General features: G+C 37.3%; 2 protein-coding genes across 2 annotated transcripts in view; one reads left to right on the forward strand and one right to left on the reverse strand.

Moving 5' to 3' along the window:
* Positions 1-2,812, reverse strand: part of LOC107583292 (UTP--glucose-1-phosphate uridylyltransferase-like) — a 35,011-nt gene extending 32,199 nt beyond the window's left edge. The window contains exon 1 of the mRNA XM_016269474.1: positions 2,545-2,812. Within this exon, the coding sequence (XP_016124960.1) occupies positions 2,545-2,563 (19 nt within the window). The 5' untranslated portion in view covers positions 2,564-2,812. The remainder of the gene's footprint in view (positions 1-2,544) is intronic.
* Positions 2,813-10,176: 7,364 nt separating this feature from the next.
* Positions 10,177-18,881, forward strand: part of LOC107583458 (WD repeat-containing and planar cell polarity effector protein fritz homolog) — a gene marked incomplete at its 3' end in the record, with an annotated part of 45,086 nt that continues 36,381 nt past the window's right edge. The window contains exon 1 of the mRNA XM_016269663.1: positions 10,177-10,201. The remainder of the gene's footprint in view (positions 10,202-18,881) is intronic.

An 18,881-nucleotide genomic window follows, 5' to 3' on the forward strand; every position in this document is an offset into this window, starting at 1 on the left:
TCATGCTGAAAAAATGCCCAATAATGCAGGGAATGAGGGGAGGGTAGCATCTTCTGTTTCAAGTTTTTGTATTACATCACACAGTAGTGTGTGAATTCATGCCAGCATTGATAAAGCACAACTCCCTCACACCTTCAGCACTCATTCATCCCTATATAAAAGCTTTACTACCACTGAACAGTGAACATCACTGTGGGTACCAAGCACTTCTCACTGTACTCCTCCTCTAGCAACACCAGAACATTTTGGATGCTTTTGGATCCGAAATGATTGACTTGGTCTCTTGAGACCAGAGTATGGATTCCCAGAAGTCTCTATTTTGTAAATATGGGCCCTGGAACAGGTTAAATGAGTTTATTTTGCTTTGGCTACAGTAGGTAATTCTAGTGATGACAACAACCATGCATGTCACTTCTGCAGGCTGCGTCATACTCTGTGAGATAAAGTGTAACTCTTTTCATAGCTTTTGCCGGCTCTGAGACACTTTGTTATTTCTCCTGCTATTTTTCTAAAAAAAATTCACTCATCACTAAATGAAAACTTAAAGTGAAGACCTGAGGAGCTTTAGAGCTTTATCACAAGTCCATTGTTTTTTAATATTGGTGCTACTTCTGCTATATTTTCACACTTAAAACAATATTCCTCTTTTCCTCTTGTACCATTGTCCTCTTTTATGCTAAGAAATAAGTCACCTGGCAGTTCTCTCCCAAGTGGTTCCACTGCTGCCAGCATTAAGTCGGAGTATGATTCAGTGGGCTATATAACACTTAATTTTCAGGAAATTACTTGTCTTTAACAGTTTTGGTTTAATATACTTACCTGTTGATCAAAAATAGACATAAACCTATACACTTTTTTTTTTTTTTGTAACTTTCAGGAGGGGGTACTCATTTTTGCAACACAATTTTATCACTTTGATAAGAAAATCTTATTTTGCTGAATAATTGTGTCATTCTTCTTTGGTAAGGATTACAGTAACGGATGCAAGTGTTAATGCGGTATTCGTAGTGATCCATGATAATTTTTTTCCCGTGTGTATCCTAGAATGGGTAGTCTGCGTGATCACCCACATACAATAGCACTGGTAGGCTATTGCACAACATTCAGTGTCATCTGCCACTCAAATACAGATGTGCCACACACTGATGTCATGTTTGAAAAACATATAATAAACTTGTAAATACGTTTAATGGACATTTATTTAAAAATCACTAAATTCAGCTTTTTATTTAGGATTTCTGTGTTACAATTACAGCTGCCCAACTCATCTGCCAGTCTCATCTGCAGGAGGCAACATACTGTGACATGATCGTGACAATGTCAGTGACACAGGACGCAGTCCATCGGCACATGTCACAAGTTTTACTGACACATACCACTTGAAAACCAGCTGTCCAAATGACATAGCTGAACTGTCCGATTTTCATTGGCATGTGTCAGTGGAGAGTGGCATGTGTCACTAAAAGTGTCACTACTATGCTCAGTGACACTTCCGGTTTTCAGTGGCATGTGTCACTAAAACTTGTGACACATGCCACTGTCCACTGACACATGCCACTGAAAACCGGAAGTGTCACTGAGCATAGTGGGATGTGCCAATGGCATCTGTGTGTCAGATGTCACTTAATGTTAAAACTGCCTCTCTCCTGAGCGGTTAACTAATTTTCGGCAGCCGGAATTTCAGTGCATCTCTAATTATTGGCGACATCAGAAATGGATATTATATAATAGCTGCTTTTTTGAGCATTATAGCAATTTAAAGATATTTAAATTTTTTTTTTTTTTTACACGGCACCCCGGTTGGGAAACACTGATTTACACTATTGCTGAAAAACATTTTGACATATATTTAAATAGATAACATTTCACAGTATTTTGTTTTTAAATGTATTTTTGAACAAATAAATGCAGCCTCTGTGGAAACTATAAAAACCATTAAAGAATCTTACTAAGCCCAAATGTTTGAACAGTGTATGCCACAATGTTTCGTTGTATTATTTTCAGAGTCCTACAACTTTTTTTTTTATTTCCAGGTTTAAATTAGATTACAAATCCTGGATTTTCATGTGACCTCATACTTTTGGACTCCACTGTACATCCGAAACACTGCTGAACGCAAACAGTCACAGAACTTCAGTAAGTGTCCCCTGTAATCGTGTTTAATGTAAAATCTCTTTAAATTACAGACACTGTCAGGCCAGATGAATAGCTGTCAGCGAACCAGACCTCAGACAGCCAAACAAAAGCGAGGAATGGACCGAGAGTCTGAAAAGGTCTGGAGTTTACAAAATACTCTCTATAAACCCTTACATTTCTGCAACTTCCCCAGTGTATCAGTCAGCAGTAACTGAGGGGTCCATTCAGCTCTCACTCTCATCAGAATTCAACTGACAGCTTGTACATGGTGCAGTAAGATCCAGTTTGATCACTAGATACCAGTAAGTCTCATCTAATTAATTAAGATATATCCAGAGAACCAATATAACCTAAGTACTTAATAAGCAAGTATAAAACAGCAAAACCAGGACTTATGAACATTCTTACCTTCAACGTAAAGCGACATAGTTTCTATCCTCTAAACTCTATAAAATCCAGTTCGTTTAAATATTACAACAATAATCCTTTTTCCCCCAATCCCGTTTAAATCATGGGAAAACCAGCAACACACACAGAGAGAGTCCTGTCGGGATTCGATGCTTATTGGTAGTAGTAATAATGAGACCGAAGGTCAGCTGATCGATTCTCTCATTCTGTTCAAGAGTGCTTTCCTCTGGCGTTCACGCGCTTTAAAATGAACCACCCCTCTCCCTCACCCTCCCCCCCCACCCCCCCCCACTATCGAGTAACGCAGGGTGAATAAACGGCTCGTCGACCTTTACTCGAGCGTGTATTTACTGCTCAAAAGAGTAACCTCACAAGGTGGAGTAATTGCGTGCATCTCTCTGAGTGTATATGTGGGAAATACATTTGTGCTCAGCCCCTTCTGTCCGTCATTATTCAACACGTCACATCACAATCCAGTCGCACTTCCTCGAGATCACGTCCACCCGATTCTGGTTGTCTTAGCATCATTTCTAAGATTTTTGGGGTCCGTTTTGCGTTTTTATTGTACCATATTCTACGAGATGAAATGTTGATGGCTAACGTTACAGTGGTATCATTTAGTACGGACTGTACGCGGTACTGCAGCATTTTCGCCCTTAGCTTACTTAGCAGCGACGTTCTCCTCTGTGTGTAATGTGTATAGCAGACGCGTGAGGTTTTTGACGTCGCTTTTAGACATGAGTTCAGAGTTTAGGAACACGTCAGAGGACGTGGTTCCCTGGCATTATAGTATTATAAATGCAAAGCGAATGTGAAAGTAGATTAGAGGTGTCTTACTCTGAGGACTGGAAGATGCTGTCGGGGAGCTGCTGGAGCTTGTTCCGGAACAGCGACGTGTTTTCCTCTCTGACCAACCAACTTTCTCCTCAGAAACAGCAGTGTGGGGTCACGGAAATACTGCGGAAGTGCTTCGCTAAAAACATTGTTTAAAAATATCCAGAACATCATACGTTCAATTAAAAGAACCGATTAGAAACCAACATTATATAGGGCTAGGTCATTTGTCACCCTCCTTTTTTTTAAATGGTCATTATTGTGACACTCTGTCTTGATGAACTGTGATTCTGAATTAGTTTACACTCAAATGTGAACATATTACCAGATCTAACGGAAACTTTTAAAAATGTATGTAGTAAACAAAAGCAAGTTATTACAAACACTGCAGTAGATTTAATTCCAAAGGGAAACGTAAACTGGCAGTAACCAATCAGAGCGTTGCTTTTCAGAGCGGCGCATCTCATTGGCTGACTGCAGCCGGACAGCAGTGTTGCCATGTCCTCTTGTAATTGACGTGTGGATTGTCATTTAATAAAGTCCCTTACAAATAAAAGCTGGGGTGGGTTGCGATTTGTTTGAGTATTCGCATAATTCACTCGCTTATTTGGGACTTCTAGTACAATCACTTTTACAAAAGTACAATTACTTACCACAACATCGTCTGCCAAAACAGCAACCAACATCCCTACTTACGAAGTAATTATTAAATATTTTCTCCTTTGCTAATAGATGTCGTTATTTATTAACTCAGAGGGCCAAAAGTCTAGCAAAACACGTCAATTATTTTGTAGAAATATATTATTATTGAAAAAACGTTGCAAATTTAGGGATTGTTTTTCTATCGAGATTTGGCAACACCGGCGGCAAGGCCACGTCTACAACCCCACACCAATGACCTTGCAGAACAGACCAGAACGATCAGCACTCTTTCCTACAGCGCATGTAATTGGTTTGTTTGAGATGAGCAAAATCTGCGCAGAACCGATCACCGCGAGATGCATGCCGGTTATACTCGTCCGACTTGCTCTGATGTGATGTCACGCTGACTTGTGGCAAAAAAGCTCTGCCGACGGCGAGGCGGCTGTGTCGGATTGAGCAGTCGAGCGCAGTTGCTCTCCACCGACTGTGCTGATCAAACGCATGATGGGAAACCACTGACTGACGACACAGATTAGTGCTCTGTGACGCTGCGGTTCTCTTCTAAAATATTTTATTTTGATCTGATTTCATATGATTATGTATTTAAATTATGCATGAATGTTCCCAAACACTATGACAGTGTTAGCTCTGTGTGAGATGTGATTGTTGTCATATTTCTATAAAAATCTAAAATATATGTTTGTATTTAAGTAAAAATGGATGATAAATATACCTTTCGTATAGAATTAAATGGCAAGCACTTTGAGTGTCTTGTTCATCACATTAATTTTCATATAAAAGCAACAGAACTGAAATTATATCATGTTTATGAGCAACACAGCATGTAAGTGAGAATAACGCGATATCTGCCTTTGATCTCGTTGGCATCTGCTCCACTTCGAGAGGGCAGAACTGTCCGTCTTGACTGCGCTTATTTCACTCCTCCCCTCACTGCAGCCGCCTACTCTCACCAACATTTCAGGCGAGGCGAGGTGCATCTCAAACAAGCCTATCGTGTTACAGCAAGGGTTCTCAACTCTGGCCCTCGAGCTCCACTTTCCTGCCAAGGTCCTCAGGAACTCCATAAGGGTTTCCAGTGGAATAGACACCCATAGAGATGAACTCACCCTATAAAACAAACACATAAACAGTTCAGAACAAATGAGCAGTTCCTCATAAATCTGTACAGCATCAGTCCAAATAAAGTTGCTGCATTGTGTGCAATAATCGATTAGTTTGTCCAGGTGTGTTTGATTGGTTGGAGCTAAACTCTGCAGGAAAGTGGAGCTCGAGGGCCAGAGTTGAGAACCCCCATGTTACAAGATATGTACAATATTCAGTATTTCTAATATTTCTAAGTAAGGTCCAGAAATGAAAAAAATGTATCATGACCCGAAACACTACATATGACAATGAATTGACTGTAATAGAGAATTCTGGCCATTATTCATTGTAAACCACAGTGTACGAAAGAGTGTTTTGGTAATGTTAAAGAATGAAAACAATATAATAATAAATAACAAATTATTAATAAATAAAAACATAATAATATATATATATATATATATATATATATATACACACACACACTACCACTCAAAAGTTTGGGATCAGGAAGACTTGTAATGTTTTTTAAAAGGAGTTTCTTATGCTCATCAAGGTTGCATTTATTTGATACAGAAAAAAACAGTAATCTTGCAAAATGTTATTTCAATATGAAATAATGGTTTCTATTTTAATATCCTTTAAAATATAATTTATTTCTGTGATGCAAAGCTGAATTTTCAGCAGCCATTACTCCAGTATAAAGTGTCACACGATCCTTCAGAAATCATTCTAATATGCAGATTTATTATCGGTGCTGGAAACTGTTGTGCTGCTTAATATTTTTTGGGAACCTGTGATACTTTTTTTCAGGATTCTTTGATGAATAAAAAGTTAAAAAGAAGAGCATTTATTTGAAATAGAAATCTTTTCTAACAATATACACTACCTTTCAAAAGTTTGGAGTCAGTCAATTTTTATTCTTTCTTTTTTTGAGCTTTTTATTCAGCAAGGATGTTGTAAATTGTTAAGAAGTGATAGCAAAGATTTATGTTAGAAAAGATTTATATTTTGAATAAATGCTGTTCTTTTTAACTTTTTATTCATCAAAGAATCCTGAAAAAAGTATCGCAATTTCCCAAAAAATATTTGGCAGCACAACTGTTGCCAACATGGATAATTCTAATAATAAATCAGCATATTAGAATGATTTCTGAAGGATCATATGAGACTTTATACTGGAGTAATGTCTGATGGAAATTCAGCTTTGCATCACAGAAATAAATTATATTTGAAAGTATATTAAAATAGAAACCATTATTTTATATTGTAATAATTGTTTGCAAGATTATGTTTTTTTTTCTCTGTATTTTGATCAAATAAATGCTGCCTTGATGAGCATAAGAGACTTCTTTAAAAAAACATTGCAAGTCTTACTGATCCCAAATTTTTGAGCGGTAGTGTGTGTGTGTGTATATATATATATATATATATATATATATATATACACACATGCATTAAATATATGGGTGAAATGTGACCAATGGCATGTTTTAGTATTACCCATCCAGTGTGGGCCTCCTGAATTTTTGGTTGCTGGTTCCATGCGCTTGACAGGTCACATACTGTCAACCTTCCCATATCATCCTCGGATGGGAACCACAATCCTAAGTTTAGCTGCCTTTTCAGCTGGGGATCATACAGGCAGCCAATCAGATTGCTCTGAGCTCTTGTCATTTGTGCAGTGAAAACACAGGCCTTTAAGACTGCATGACTGGCTCAAAGACCAGAGGACACAGGGCCTCATGACACTCCATTCTGTACGTGTGTGTACCTCTCAGAAGTGGAAGGGCACAGTCCTGCAGCTCCATAACGACACCCTCCAGCACAGGCAACATGGGAGTGATGTCCAACAGAAGCAAAACGAGAGGCTGAAAGAGATAAGGAAAAGTACATGAATTAGTACATGACTTGCATAACTGTCCTTATATGGTTTTGGTTTTGCAATAATCTCATCAGCTGTCAAGTGACACTAATTATTATCAAGCATTTGTGAGATGTCTTTTTTTATTATTCATTTTATTGATTATTGAGCCAAAGGTTATTCAGTACTCTTAGTTCAGATAAATAATGAGTTGACTGAATTCAGACATCTCTTTGTGTTTTAAAAAGTCATATCTCAGCTGTCATGTTTCAGATGCTGTCCCTGATTCAGTGCACCGCTATCAGTTCATGCTCTAGTGACTTTAGCTGGTTTCTGCCATTTCTTTCTTTTTTTTTTTTTTAAATGTGCTGTTTTTCACAGATTTTGTGAACCTGCATTGTTCATGCCATGTCAGTGGGAATGTTTGTTATTGTGTCTAATATACATGCTGTACCTGGTGACATGAGGATATTCATCAAAATCAAAACAATTCCTGTGAGGGATTTGAGAACATCTGCACTCTTTGACCTCATCAAACTATGCCTCTGAATAAGAGATGCACTGTGGGATGTGTTATCTTTTCAGTGCCTGAGTGAGCAAAGAAGAGTGAAAGCAAAACAAAAATTGTTTGGGTGAGAGAGCATAAACTCTTTCATAATATATCAGAGTAGCTACATAACTTTTTGGACAGTAAAGTGTGAGATAAATTTGACTTTTTATTTTTTTATTTAAGGCAGTATGTTTATATATTCTGTCCATACCTGTGCCAATGATCTGAATATTACGAAATATATTAAAAACATTACACTACCGTTTAAAAGTCAATTAATACATTTATTCAGGAAGGATGCATTAGATCGATTCAATTTCAAATGATGTTATTTGATTCATCAAAGTATTTCCACAAAAAAAATATTAAGTAGCACAGTTATTTCAGCATTGATAACAAGAAATGTTTCTTGATCAACATTTTTTTGAACATAGTGTGCATAAAACATGTAAGAAAACTATGGGGCATTTTTGCCCCTATTTTGCAATATCTGTGGCATTTTTTCATTTTCTGTGCAGTGGCATTTTTTACCCAGTACAGTTTGTTTCAACAAGGTCATGGCACCTAAATTCACTGAATGGTGGTATCACTGCTCCATACATGTTGGTGTTTTTGTTTTGTGTTTAACTGAAAGCACTGGTATTCACCCACGGTAGTAATGACAGAACTGGCATTATAGCACAATGAAAGTGCCAAGTATTGTGTGTATAGTACGTGGACATTTTTGTAATCCATGTTGATTGGATTAAGATTCACATACCCTTATTTTTGTGATTATAAAAGGTTTTATAACCTCTGTATCACTGATCTGCTTTATTCAATGGCGGTTGTATCTGTTGGTGATCTGGTACTGTCTGCCAGTGACTCACCAAAACCCTTTACCAGATGACTATGATCTCTTTTCCATTGTCTGTTAGCAAAATCCATCTTGATAATATGCCATCTCCCAATGGGGTTACGTGAGAACTCTGATGTCCATCTTTTAGATGTTTACTTGCATTCTCATGAGCTTATTTCTTGGCATGATTTTAGATTATTTGTCTATGTCCTATGATTTTATCTTATGAACATTAGGTGTCAGTGCAGCACTAGTTTTGTGTAATTTCTGTAACAACATAAATGCAAGCAAATAATAAACAAGAAGCACCTAATAGAGTTTGAACCCTTATATTCTACAAATCAATGAATGGTTTCATTTTAATTGCTCTCATTTAACCCATGCTTGCTTGGACTTTTGAAGGCACTACATTTAGTTCCAGGCCCTTGAAACCTGATTGGAAGTAATTGAGTGAGTGTTATTTAGTTTCTCGTCCTTTAGGAGCTTTAAAGACAAGCACATTTCAAGTTGTCACATTGTTTCACAAATGTACAGCTGGGTTCTCCTGGCTCATGATCATTCTAAGTGCTCTTTGATTTAGCTTCAACTAACAAAGCCCTCAGGAGTATTTACTCTTGAATGCTTTTTTAACCTCAGACTTCCCCATGCCTGTCAACTACACACTCTGTCAGCCTCAAACTTTCCCATGCCTGGCAGCCACACACACACACCCACACACACACACACGCTCTGATCAAAGTGTAAACACACATTTCACCTGCTTATAAAGCAGCCCCGCCCTCAACCTGTCAATCACCCTGTCTTTCCATGAAATCCATTTTGAAATCAAAGCACTTAGCTATTGGTGTTGACTTAATTTGACATAATGTGCGTTTTCCTTAACATAAGGGTACATATGTTGTTTACACTAAAATAAAATGAGATAAATTATAATAAAAATTTTTAAAAATATTTTACATGTTATGATATTTTGTTATATTGTTAATTATGTTTTGTTTTTATGTGTGTGTATACACGTATGTGTATTAATAAAAAATTAGCTGATAATAAAAATCTCTTTTTATAAAAAATATTGTATGAAATATTTGTATATATTATAAAAATAATTGTATTTATATGGGTAGTTGACCTGAAGTGTCAAGCAGTTTTTGTTGTGTTCTGCATTATAATTAAGCAAAAACTCTTGTAAACAAATATTAATTAACATATGTTAATTTAAACCTGAAATGTTAAAAAAACGGTAATTGACATCTTATATTTTAGTTCCTCTGTGACAATTTATAAGAATTTTTTTTTAGAATAATTCTGTATTTAAATATGTAGTGTATATGTTATTAATGTTATAATATTAAATTGGTGCATGTTTAATAGCAGGTCTTAAAACAGTTTTGATCTAGATCATATTGTTATTAACTGAGAAGACTGGTGAGCTGGCACTTGATGAAATGACTGTCATATATTGTAGTTCCCTCTTCATTGCAGTGGAGGGTGCTGATGGGCCACACATGACCCACATCAGTGTTGCATTGCGTTTGGTCTCTGGCTCCTGTCTTTTTTTTGTTGTTTGGTTGCTTGCTTTAACAATGCTCTTCTTAGAGTCCTGCACGTCCACTGCACTCATCTAAAGAGTGAATCATTTCTTTGGGGATCAGAGTGCTGTTCAAGTCGGCCTTCGTGTTTTATTGTAGCTGTCCAGCAATCAAAACATTTTGTATTAATTCAAATCCCTTAAACTGGACAGGCAGTTCTGGCCTTCACACTCTCTTGGTGAGAAATGGAGAAACAAAGAGAAAGTGAGCATCCTGGACCGGCTCCTGAGTTTGAGGTTTGTTTTTCTGTTCGTGTCTCTCTCAGTCAGTATAGGGATTAGGCCTGTAGTTGTCGTGCCCTAAGTTACCATACAGATGTTGGAAAGCTGGTATAGCGTTGTCACACCAACCACAGCCTCCTGTCTGTATTGACGTGCTAGTTAGATCCTTCAAAAAAGCTTTCTTGTGTGTATGCAAGTATGTTTGTTTGTGTGTGTGTTTGTATGGTTTGGGGTGAGTCCAGTCATTTGTCAGACAAAAAAGCTACATGATAGTCAAGTACAAACAGTTTAGACATTTTCAGTGTTTGCTTGTGTAATATTGCCCCTCTTTTAGTGCAAAAAAATATAGTCATCAAAGTTTATACTTATTTAGCAGTGTTGAAATGTTAAGCTCAAATGTCTCTTTTCTGTTTAAATAGATCTTTATGTGTTTGTATAGACAGTGTCTGGCTGTATAGGAGTTGACAAGTTTAAGCTACAATACAATGGTCTGTTTGCCTTTGAAACTCTTAAACCAGACCTTGAAACGTATAATGCTTGAGGGATTTTTACTTGCCATGACAAAATTTTCACCAATCACAAAGCCACCAATATGGTGAATATCTATTTTTGGCAGCACTTTCATGTGTGTATAAAATGTATAAAAACGATTATTATCCTCTTATTTTACATATTTTCATGATGCATATACTTACACTGTTCAAAAAAGTTTTTAAAGAAATTAATGATTTTATTCTGCAAGGACGCATTAAATTGATTATATTTCAAACAAATGCTTTCTATTCATCAACAATCCTGAAATGTTTTTACTTTATATCAAGGTTTCCTCAAAAATATTAAGCAGCAAAATAAATAAATGAGAACCAAATCAACATATCAATGATTTCTGAAGGATCACGTGACACTGAAGACTGGAGTAATGGCTGCTGTATATTTTTAGTAATTTTTCACAGTGTTACTGTTTTTACTGTGTTTTCGATCAAATAAATGCAGCCTTTGTGAGCATAAGAGACTTCTAACAAAACATATTTAGAAAATGTTTAAATTGTGTATGTCTGTAAATAAAAACAAGTCAGTTTTACTTGTCAGACAAATTAACCTTGTTTTAAGAATGTTTAGTCACACAACTGATTGGTGAGGACTGCCTTGTTTAGTTTGTCAGGAGAAGATGATGTCTGAAATACGAGATCTCAGAAGCATTTTAATACTTTAACTGCTGCTGAAAACTCTGAGCTCTGATTCCGTCCCTGAAGGCCCCTACTTGGGAAAGCTGATATAGGATCTGACAAGACAGGGCTTGACACAACAGTGCACTTCCCTGCTATTGTGTCCATTTACCTGCGGCCAGCCGCCTGCATTTGAGGATTTCCCCATATAAAGAGGAAGAGGGGAAACTTGTATGTGTTGACTATCATCATTCAAATACAACATGCAGGAGCAGTGGGTAGAATAGCAGGGAGTGTGTGTACTGGGTTTAACATCGAGTGGGCATCCCATTAGAATCAAAGTCATTGTGTTTGTAGAGGGGCACTTGGGTGTGTGTTTTTTGTGCATGCATGGCTGATCACTCCGGCTGCTTGTCAGATGGAGCTGCTCAGGTGCTGGAGAATTCGGCATTCCCAGTCCACCCCAACATTTCCGTTCCTCCTGCTCTTTCTGTTCCTCCTCAACCACTCACAGACTCACATGATGATGCTCAAACTCAAAGGTTAGAGGTTACGCAGGAAAAGCCAACCTTTGTTTTAAATTGAAAATAATTTTCCGTCTCGTCTCTGTCAACGGTGATGGCTTTAGGGGTCAGAAAGAAGGCAAGACTCTTATGCAGAAGGCCAAAAACACCTGGAGAAAAAGATAACATTTCATTTCATAACATGATATTTCATACTTCGATTGTCAGCATAGTCTGTGTGAATTGTGCATTGGTACTAATCAAGCAAGCTGTACTTAAAGTTTTTTTTTTCTTTTTTTCTTTTTTTACACATGACCAGCCTGACACAGCAACATTTGCTCCACCAATGGCCTGGGTTTGGGGTGGTTACTATCGTTTTGTTTGGCAAATGGCATATGTGGAAAATGTTTAGAAAACCTGCTTGAAAATTATTCGTTTTTTTTCAGTGACAGAAATTATATATGACATTTTAATTATATTAAAAAGTATATTACATATTTTTGCATGACAAAAGTATATTTATATGTATATTTGGCTAATATATATAAATACACATATTTTTGGCTAATTTGTTGGATGTCGATATAAATAATATAATGTACTTTTGTCTTACGTGTGGTCTCATGATTTCTTTTCCTTTTTTTGTGTTCCAAGAGGTACATAAATTATATAATATATTAAATTATATATAATATGATAATCAAGTATTATTTAATGATAGAACTTTTGTAATTAGAATTAATACTTGATAACCATGTATAGACTTATTCGGCTTTGCTGGGAACGCCCACAAAAAACGTCATAACCATTTATGCCGAGGGGGAAAACAAACCATTCGAATTAACGTGCGGAGACCTTTGTTAGGTGCTTGATCTTTACTTTTTGTGATGATTTCGATTGATTTTTGCTTGGTGTAATATGCCAAAAAGTTGCTGTGTGGTGTTCTGTACCTCTAATAAGTAAAACAAAAACCCTGATCTGACGATGTATATGACTGATATACTGCAATGATCTGCTCTAAGAATTCCAAAGGAACTCTGTTATTTTGACAGGAAAATACAACAAAGAATATCGTTTACATGTAGCGCATCAACTCTCTCTCTCTCTCTCTCTCTCTCTCTCTCTCTCTCTCTGATTTACTCGCAATGTAGAGGGTTGCACAATTTTCACTCTGAAATTTGCTAGTAAAATTCGCAAATAATTTAGAAAGAAATGTTAAGTAACAGACTGAATTAAACAGTACATTTTGAATTGAATCAAATGATTTTATATATATATATATATATATATATATTTATTTATTTATTTATTTATTTATTTTTTATTATTTTTTTGATAAATATTTTTTTTAGTTTCATAAAAATCTGCTCTGTGATTTTTGTCGTCTGTGTGGTCTGATGTAGAAATAACTTCGCAAGGTCTAAATGAGGTCGATCATTTTGGATGTCACCCTGAAGAAAAGAAGAGAGTGAGGGGAAAAGAGCAAGAGGAAGGGCAGGTGTGTGCTGTGCAGTGGCCACCATGTCAACGTTTGCCTTTCTGGACTGACAGGTTGTCATTTTTTTGTGACAGCATCCTGCAGACTATCCGTAATGAGCTGCTGTGAAGTCCGCAACATTCTCCTGACCTTTCGGCGGCTCGCAGCGTTCCGAGGTCTTCTCCTTCCACACATGCTTGTCAAAGGGCTAAACTGCAAAACGTCAGGGGATGAACGCTAGCAGGGACATTAAAGAAAGTAAATCCAAAAACAAAGACACGGACACACTGTCACTGTCTCACTCGCACCTGTCTCAGCAACAACCATACCGATAGACAGACTCCTAGAACTTCTCTCCCGTCGTTTAGCGGCTCCTTGGGGTTTTTTGTTGACGCTTACTCACCTTTGGTCACCAGAATTTATTTCGCAAACAAACTCTAGCCTGTGTTTGAAAGTCACAGAAAAAAGCCCCCACAGTATTCAGACAAAAAAAGATCCCCAGCCATTTCTTAAATGACAAAAAATTCCTCGGTTCTGAGAAGTGTGACCCAGCTTTGTGCCCCCACTGTTTAGCTTTCTGCTCCAAGTCTCTGGGTAAACAACTGCTTAAAAGGCATCGCTCCTTTTTTCTCTCCTCTGTTCTTTTCGTGGCCCTCTTTCTCCTGATCATTTTGCTCTAATGACGTTTACAGATGTACTTAGACCTCCTTGTGTGTGTTTTAGTCTCAGGTTATTACCACCCATGTTTACGGCTATGCTAAAAAGGATCACATTATGCTTGGCATAGAAGATTCGGGATAGAAGAATTCAAATCAAAGCTCACGCGAAGCTGTCTTTATCGAAGTTTTTAGTAACTTAAGACAGCCAGCCTGCACATTAAATTTTAAAACCCTCATACGTACAATCATAGAAGGTTGTGGGTATTGAATTGACACAAACACCCACCCACAGACACACACACACACACACACATTGGCTTGCTAAATGCAGTAACCACAAATTTTGTCAATTTGACTAATGGGCTTGGCTCAACTTTGCTCAGATTTAGAGAAAATAATATGATGGAATCAATCAACAAGTTTCATTGTGGGTGTTTTAGGTTTTACTGTTGTATAAAATTAGCACTACTAAAATAATGGTAAAGTCATCAAACTTTGAAACAGCACTGTATTGTAGTGATATATTAAAATGTTTAATGTTAATGAATTGTGAATGTAATATAGCTTTAAATAACAATTCAGTCAACAAGAACTTATTATTGAGTAACGTACAATTCAGTTACAATATTGCCATGCTTTTGCTTCAAAGAAAACATTGTACATTGTCAAGTAGAACATGTTAGCCATGTTTTGTTCCAGAATGAAACAAAAGTTTTTGAATGAATCTGTTGAATAAATGATTCAATGAATCAAGACAGTCCCTGCATCCCAGTTTTCTATATTAATATATTTTAAAATGTAAAAATGTAATTGATTTCTTTGATTTCTTATCCTTCAGAAATCATTCTTATATGCTGATTTGGTGCTCAAGATGCAATAATTTCCTATTATTATCAATGTACTTGTGCTGCTTAATGTTCTGTGGAAATCATGGTACATTTTTTCTGGAATATGTATATATACAGTATATATATATATATATTCATATATATTCTATTTATAGTGATTAAACCACTAAGGACTGTGTAAGAGGGAGGGAGAGAGAGAAAAAGATAGAGAGAGTGAGAGAGGAATGAAGTGGAATAATGACCATGCAGCACTGATAAGAAGACCGGTGGTGATGGCATTGTGCGCAAGTGTGTGTATGCGTGTGTGCTGCTCGGTTAGCTCTAAGAGCATGGCACAGAATCAGAAACCATCTATCCAAACCTGCTGACATGTGCTTTCTCTCTTTCTTTCTCTCCCTTCCTCTTTACAGTTCTCCTCCTCTTTTTAACCCACCACTTCTTGAAGAGAGGCTGGTAAATCCTTGGCTAGTATCAGTTAATGCTGCTAACTCTTGTTTGAGATGGAGAGTACTGGCAATTCCTGTACATGTTTGTGCTGATCTTCTCTGTCTCAACCCCTTTTTTCATCTCTGTCTGAACTTTTCAACTCTTGAACTCTCGATGGCCTCACACTCCTGCTCTCTTACAACAATTGGAGTAGATTCTTCCTTTGCATCCCTTCAGGATCTCCTTGTTTTTCACACTTGTTCATTCCTTTCTCCGCTCATTTGACAGACAGACAGACCTGCCCCCCGGCCATGTCACTCACGCTGCCCAACTTCATTTACGGCCCTGATTGACACCTCTTACACATGGGCTTGCACACACAGACATACTGTAGATGTCTTCTCACATGAATAGTATTAGCTTTACCTCATTTTGAGCTGCTTGTCTGTCAGTCGCTATTATTTGCCTGCTGAATGTGAATAGAGGCCTCTCTCAGAGACGCTCAGGCTGTGTGTGTGTGAGTGTGTGTGCACCATGGCGCCACTCTGTCCTTGTGTCTCTTCAATGGCACCTTCATGTTACATAGCGTAGCCACATATTGTCTGTCACACTTGACTTGTCTCTCATGTTATGAGGACCTGAGAAAGTGGAGGAAAGAAATAGATGAGTGGACTGATATGATACAGTATAAATTGTATAAATCTATGGTATTTCAACCGCTGAAAGCAGACAGATGGGAATATATAGACTAATTCAGTTCTTTTCTCTGCTTGCATATGTTTTTTCTGGTGTGTTGCCTTTTGAGCTAAGGTCTTTTTTATGGAAATGTCTAAAATATCCCTATTTGATAAGCCAGCTGGGTCTTTCCTGTTATGCAGTACTTTTTGAAATGTACATTTAAGCATTTCTATAAAAGGCTGTAGCAGATTTTTAAAATATGATCAGGCAATTAAACTTAAATTTTTAGCTTGGCTATTTACAAAATGGCAAGAAAATTAGCCAGATGCCAGGATTGTACCATCTTTCGAAATGTTGATTAATGCAGATTTTATTGGACAGGATAGAACGTTTTTGAGCGAGAAAAACTAATACCACAAAACATCATAAAAAACATTTTCTAATACTTACTAACATTTGTAATCTTGTATTCTTACTAAAAATGTCACCAAAAATGTCACTTTGTGAAGGATGATTCATCAGACATTTGTTTTGTTAAAAAATAATAATGAAATTTTTGTTATGATTACTAAAAAGATAAAATAAGACCGCTGCATTTATTTATATTTGACAGTTTTCCTTTTTAGACGTTTGTGCAGCCTAGAAAATGGCCAGATCCATTCACAGCATAGTAGTAAAATTATTGAATTACACTACTATTCAAAAGTATGGAGTCAGATTTATTTTGAAAGAAATTCATACTTTTATTTATCAATGATGCATTAAATTGATCAAAAGTGACAGTAAAACATATTGTACAGATGTACAGTATTATGGTTTCTACAAAAATATTAAGCAGCACAACTGTTTTCAACATTGAAAATAACAAGAAATGTTTCTTGAGCAGCAAATCAGCATATTAGAATGATTTCTGAAGGATCGTGTGAAACTGAAGACTGGAGTAATGGCTGCTGAAAAATTTGCTTTGCCATCACACAAATGATGGGGACATAAACATGTACTGCATAACAGAAATGACCCAGCTCATACCAACATAAGGTGGTCAAGCTGTTGTTTTGAACATGAAGCTGTTTTTTCGTGGTCTGACTTGGTTTACCAGTCCTAAACAGCTTGTCCAAAAATATCTGTCCAACAGTACTTGGTCCCACCTGCTCATAGTGAAACTGATTAGCCATCTAGAATAGCTCATAACTATAAATGACCAACAAGACCAACAAGTTTATTGTTCCAGCCAGACTCTCTATTGAATGTTATGATGGACTTTACTCCCACCCTTTTGCCTTCTCTCTCTTTCTCCTCCTCTCTGTTTATTGGGCCACTTATCACTCTTATGGAGATCACTTCCTCTCTCTCTCTCTCTCTCTCTCTCTCTCTCTCTCTCTCTCTCTCCACATCATCTTCATTCTCCTTTGTCTTATAACTCTCCCTACAGCACTCCTGGGCATCCTCCAGTATCCCATCATGCCCTTCTGTAATCTGTAACACCATTTTGTCAGTACATCTACTTGTATGTTTGACTTCCCCGTTCCCCTTTTCATTTCTCTCTCCCAAAGTGTTTTCCATTGTTTTGTGTCTCTTTAATGTTAATGCTGATGGCTGTGGCCAGGCTGTGCCCTAGAGGACTCTGATAAGAGCTGCTGCCTTTTCTGTTTTCTTTTGGTTGTACTGTTTTATATTTTCACTTCAGTAACTTCAGGTTGAGATACAGAGGAGAGAAAGGAAAAACAGAGGTGGTAATGCTGAATTGGAGTCAACACACAAAAAGAAGTACCACAGAATTATATTATGTTATATACTTGTATATTAAGCATTATTTATATATTACTGGTATCTTGCTTGCGTATATGTGTGTGTGTGTGTGTGTGTGTGTATATATATCACTGTTTTCTCTATTGACAGAAACATAGTCAGTGCTAAAGCTCAACACAAGCCTGCTGTCTTTGCGTGTGGTGTGTGGAACCTAATAACGTGTACTAAAATCACAGCAAGTGTCGGGAAAGGGTTGTTATGATTTTCAGAAAGCGGAAGAGTGATAGGTGAAGGGTTAAGATGAAATTAAAATGCTTTTTTGAGGGGTGTTTGGAGGGCAGCAATTCTTCACCTGTAGCAGTTTCTACTGTCTGTAATTTCAGCTGTCAGTCCAGGTTAGATGGGACACTTTTACTTGTGTCTGTGACTGAAGAGAGTTCTGAAGAGAGAAGGAGAGAGGGAAAGTCAAGAGAGGACATGTCTGCTTTTCCCTCACTCATCTCCCTCCTGAAATCAGCAGGTGCATTTCTCTTCACTCTCCGTCATGACCCTGGATAGGGGCATGGGGTCACCAGGGGTAAATCACTTGCTGATGATTTTCTTTCTGTCTTTCCGCTGCAGTCAGCTAAACTCTGCGGTAGTTATCTGTGCTCTACACATGAATTCACCGGCCTGACCTTTTTAATTTCGTCTGACATTTTTATTATTCAATTTGCCCTGTGTTCTCCTACATCGCTAAGGTCCTGTTGCTTTGAAAAAATTCAAATGAAATAGAATAAAAAAAATGTAGTTGCTTGATTGCATTAAATAAATCGAGCGCTGGCGGTGTGGATGATAATTGACTATGAAGGGCAGAACTAAAGGTACAGTTAAAGCGAGAGTGCCATAAATGAGGAATGATAAATTTAATCTGGGCCTGATTAAATAAGCGAAAAGAGGAACAACGTCTCTTTGGGGTCGGCCACTGGGCAAACAGAAAGATTGCCTGATGGATTCATCCTTTGCTCAGGTTGAATATTAATGTGAATATGTGTGTGTGAGAGAGAGAAAGAGAGGGAGAGGGAGAGAGCACCGATAAGACTTTGATAAAGATTCGTTTTCCCAGGGATTTAATTATGTTGCCTTTTAAATCCGAGCAGGACCTGAGGGCCGGATGCTCCCAGTCCTTGTCGTAAAACATTCTCAGTAC

The sequence above is a fragment of the Sinocyclocheilus grahami genome, unplaced genomic scaffold, assembly GCF_001515645.1.
Source record: "Sinocyclocheilus grahami isolate Dianchi unplaced genomic scaffold, SAMN03320097.WGS_v1.1 scaffold4.1, whole genome shotgun sequence".
Classification (NCBI taxonomy): domain Eukaryota; kingdom Metazoa; phylum Chordata; class Actinopteri; order Cypriniformes; family Cyprinidae; genus Sinocyclocheilus; species Sinocyclocheilus grahami.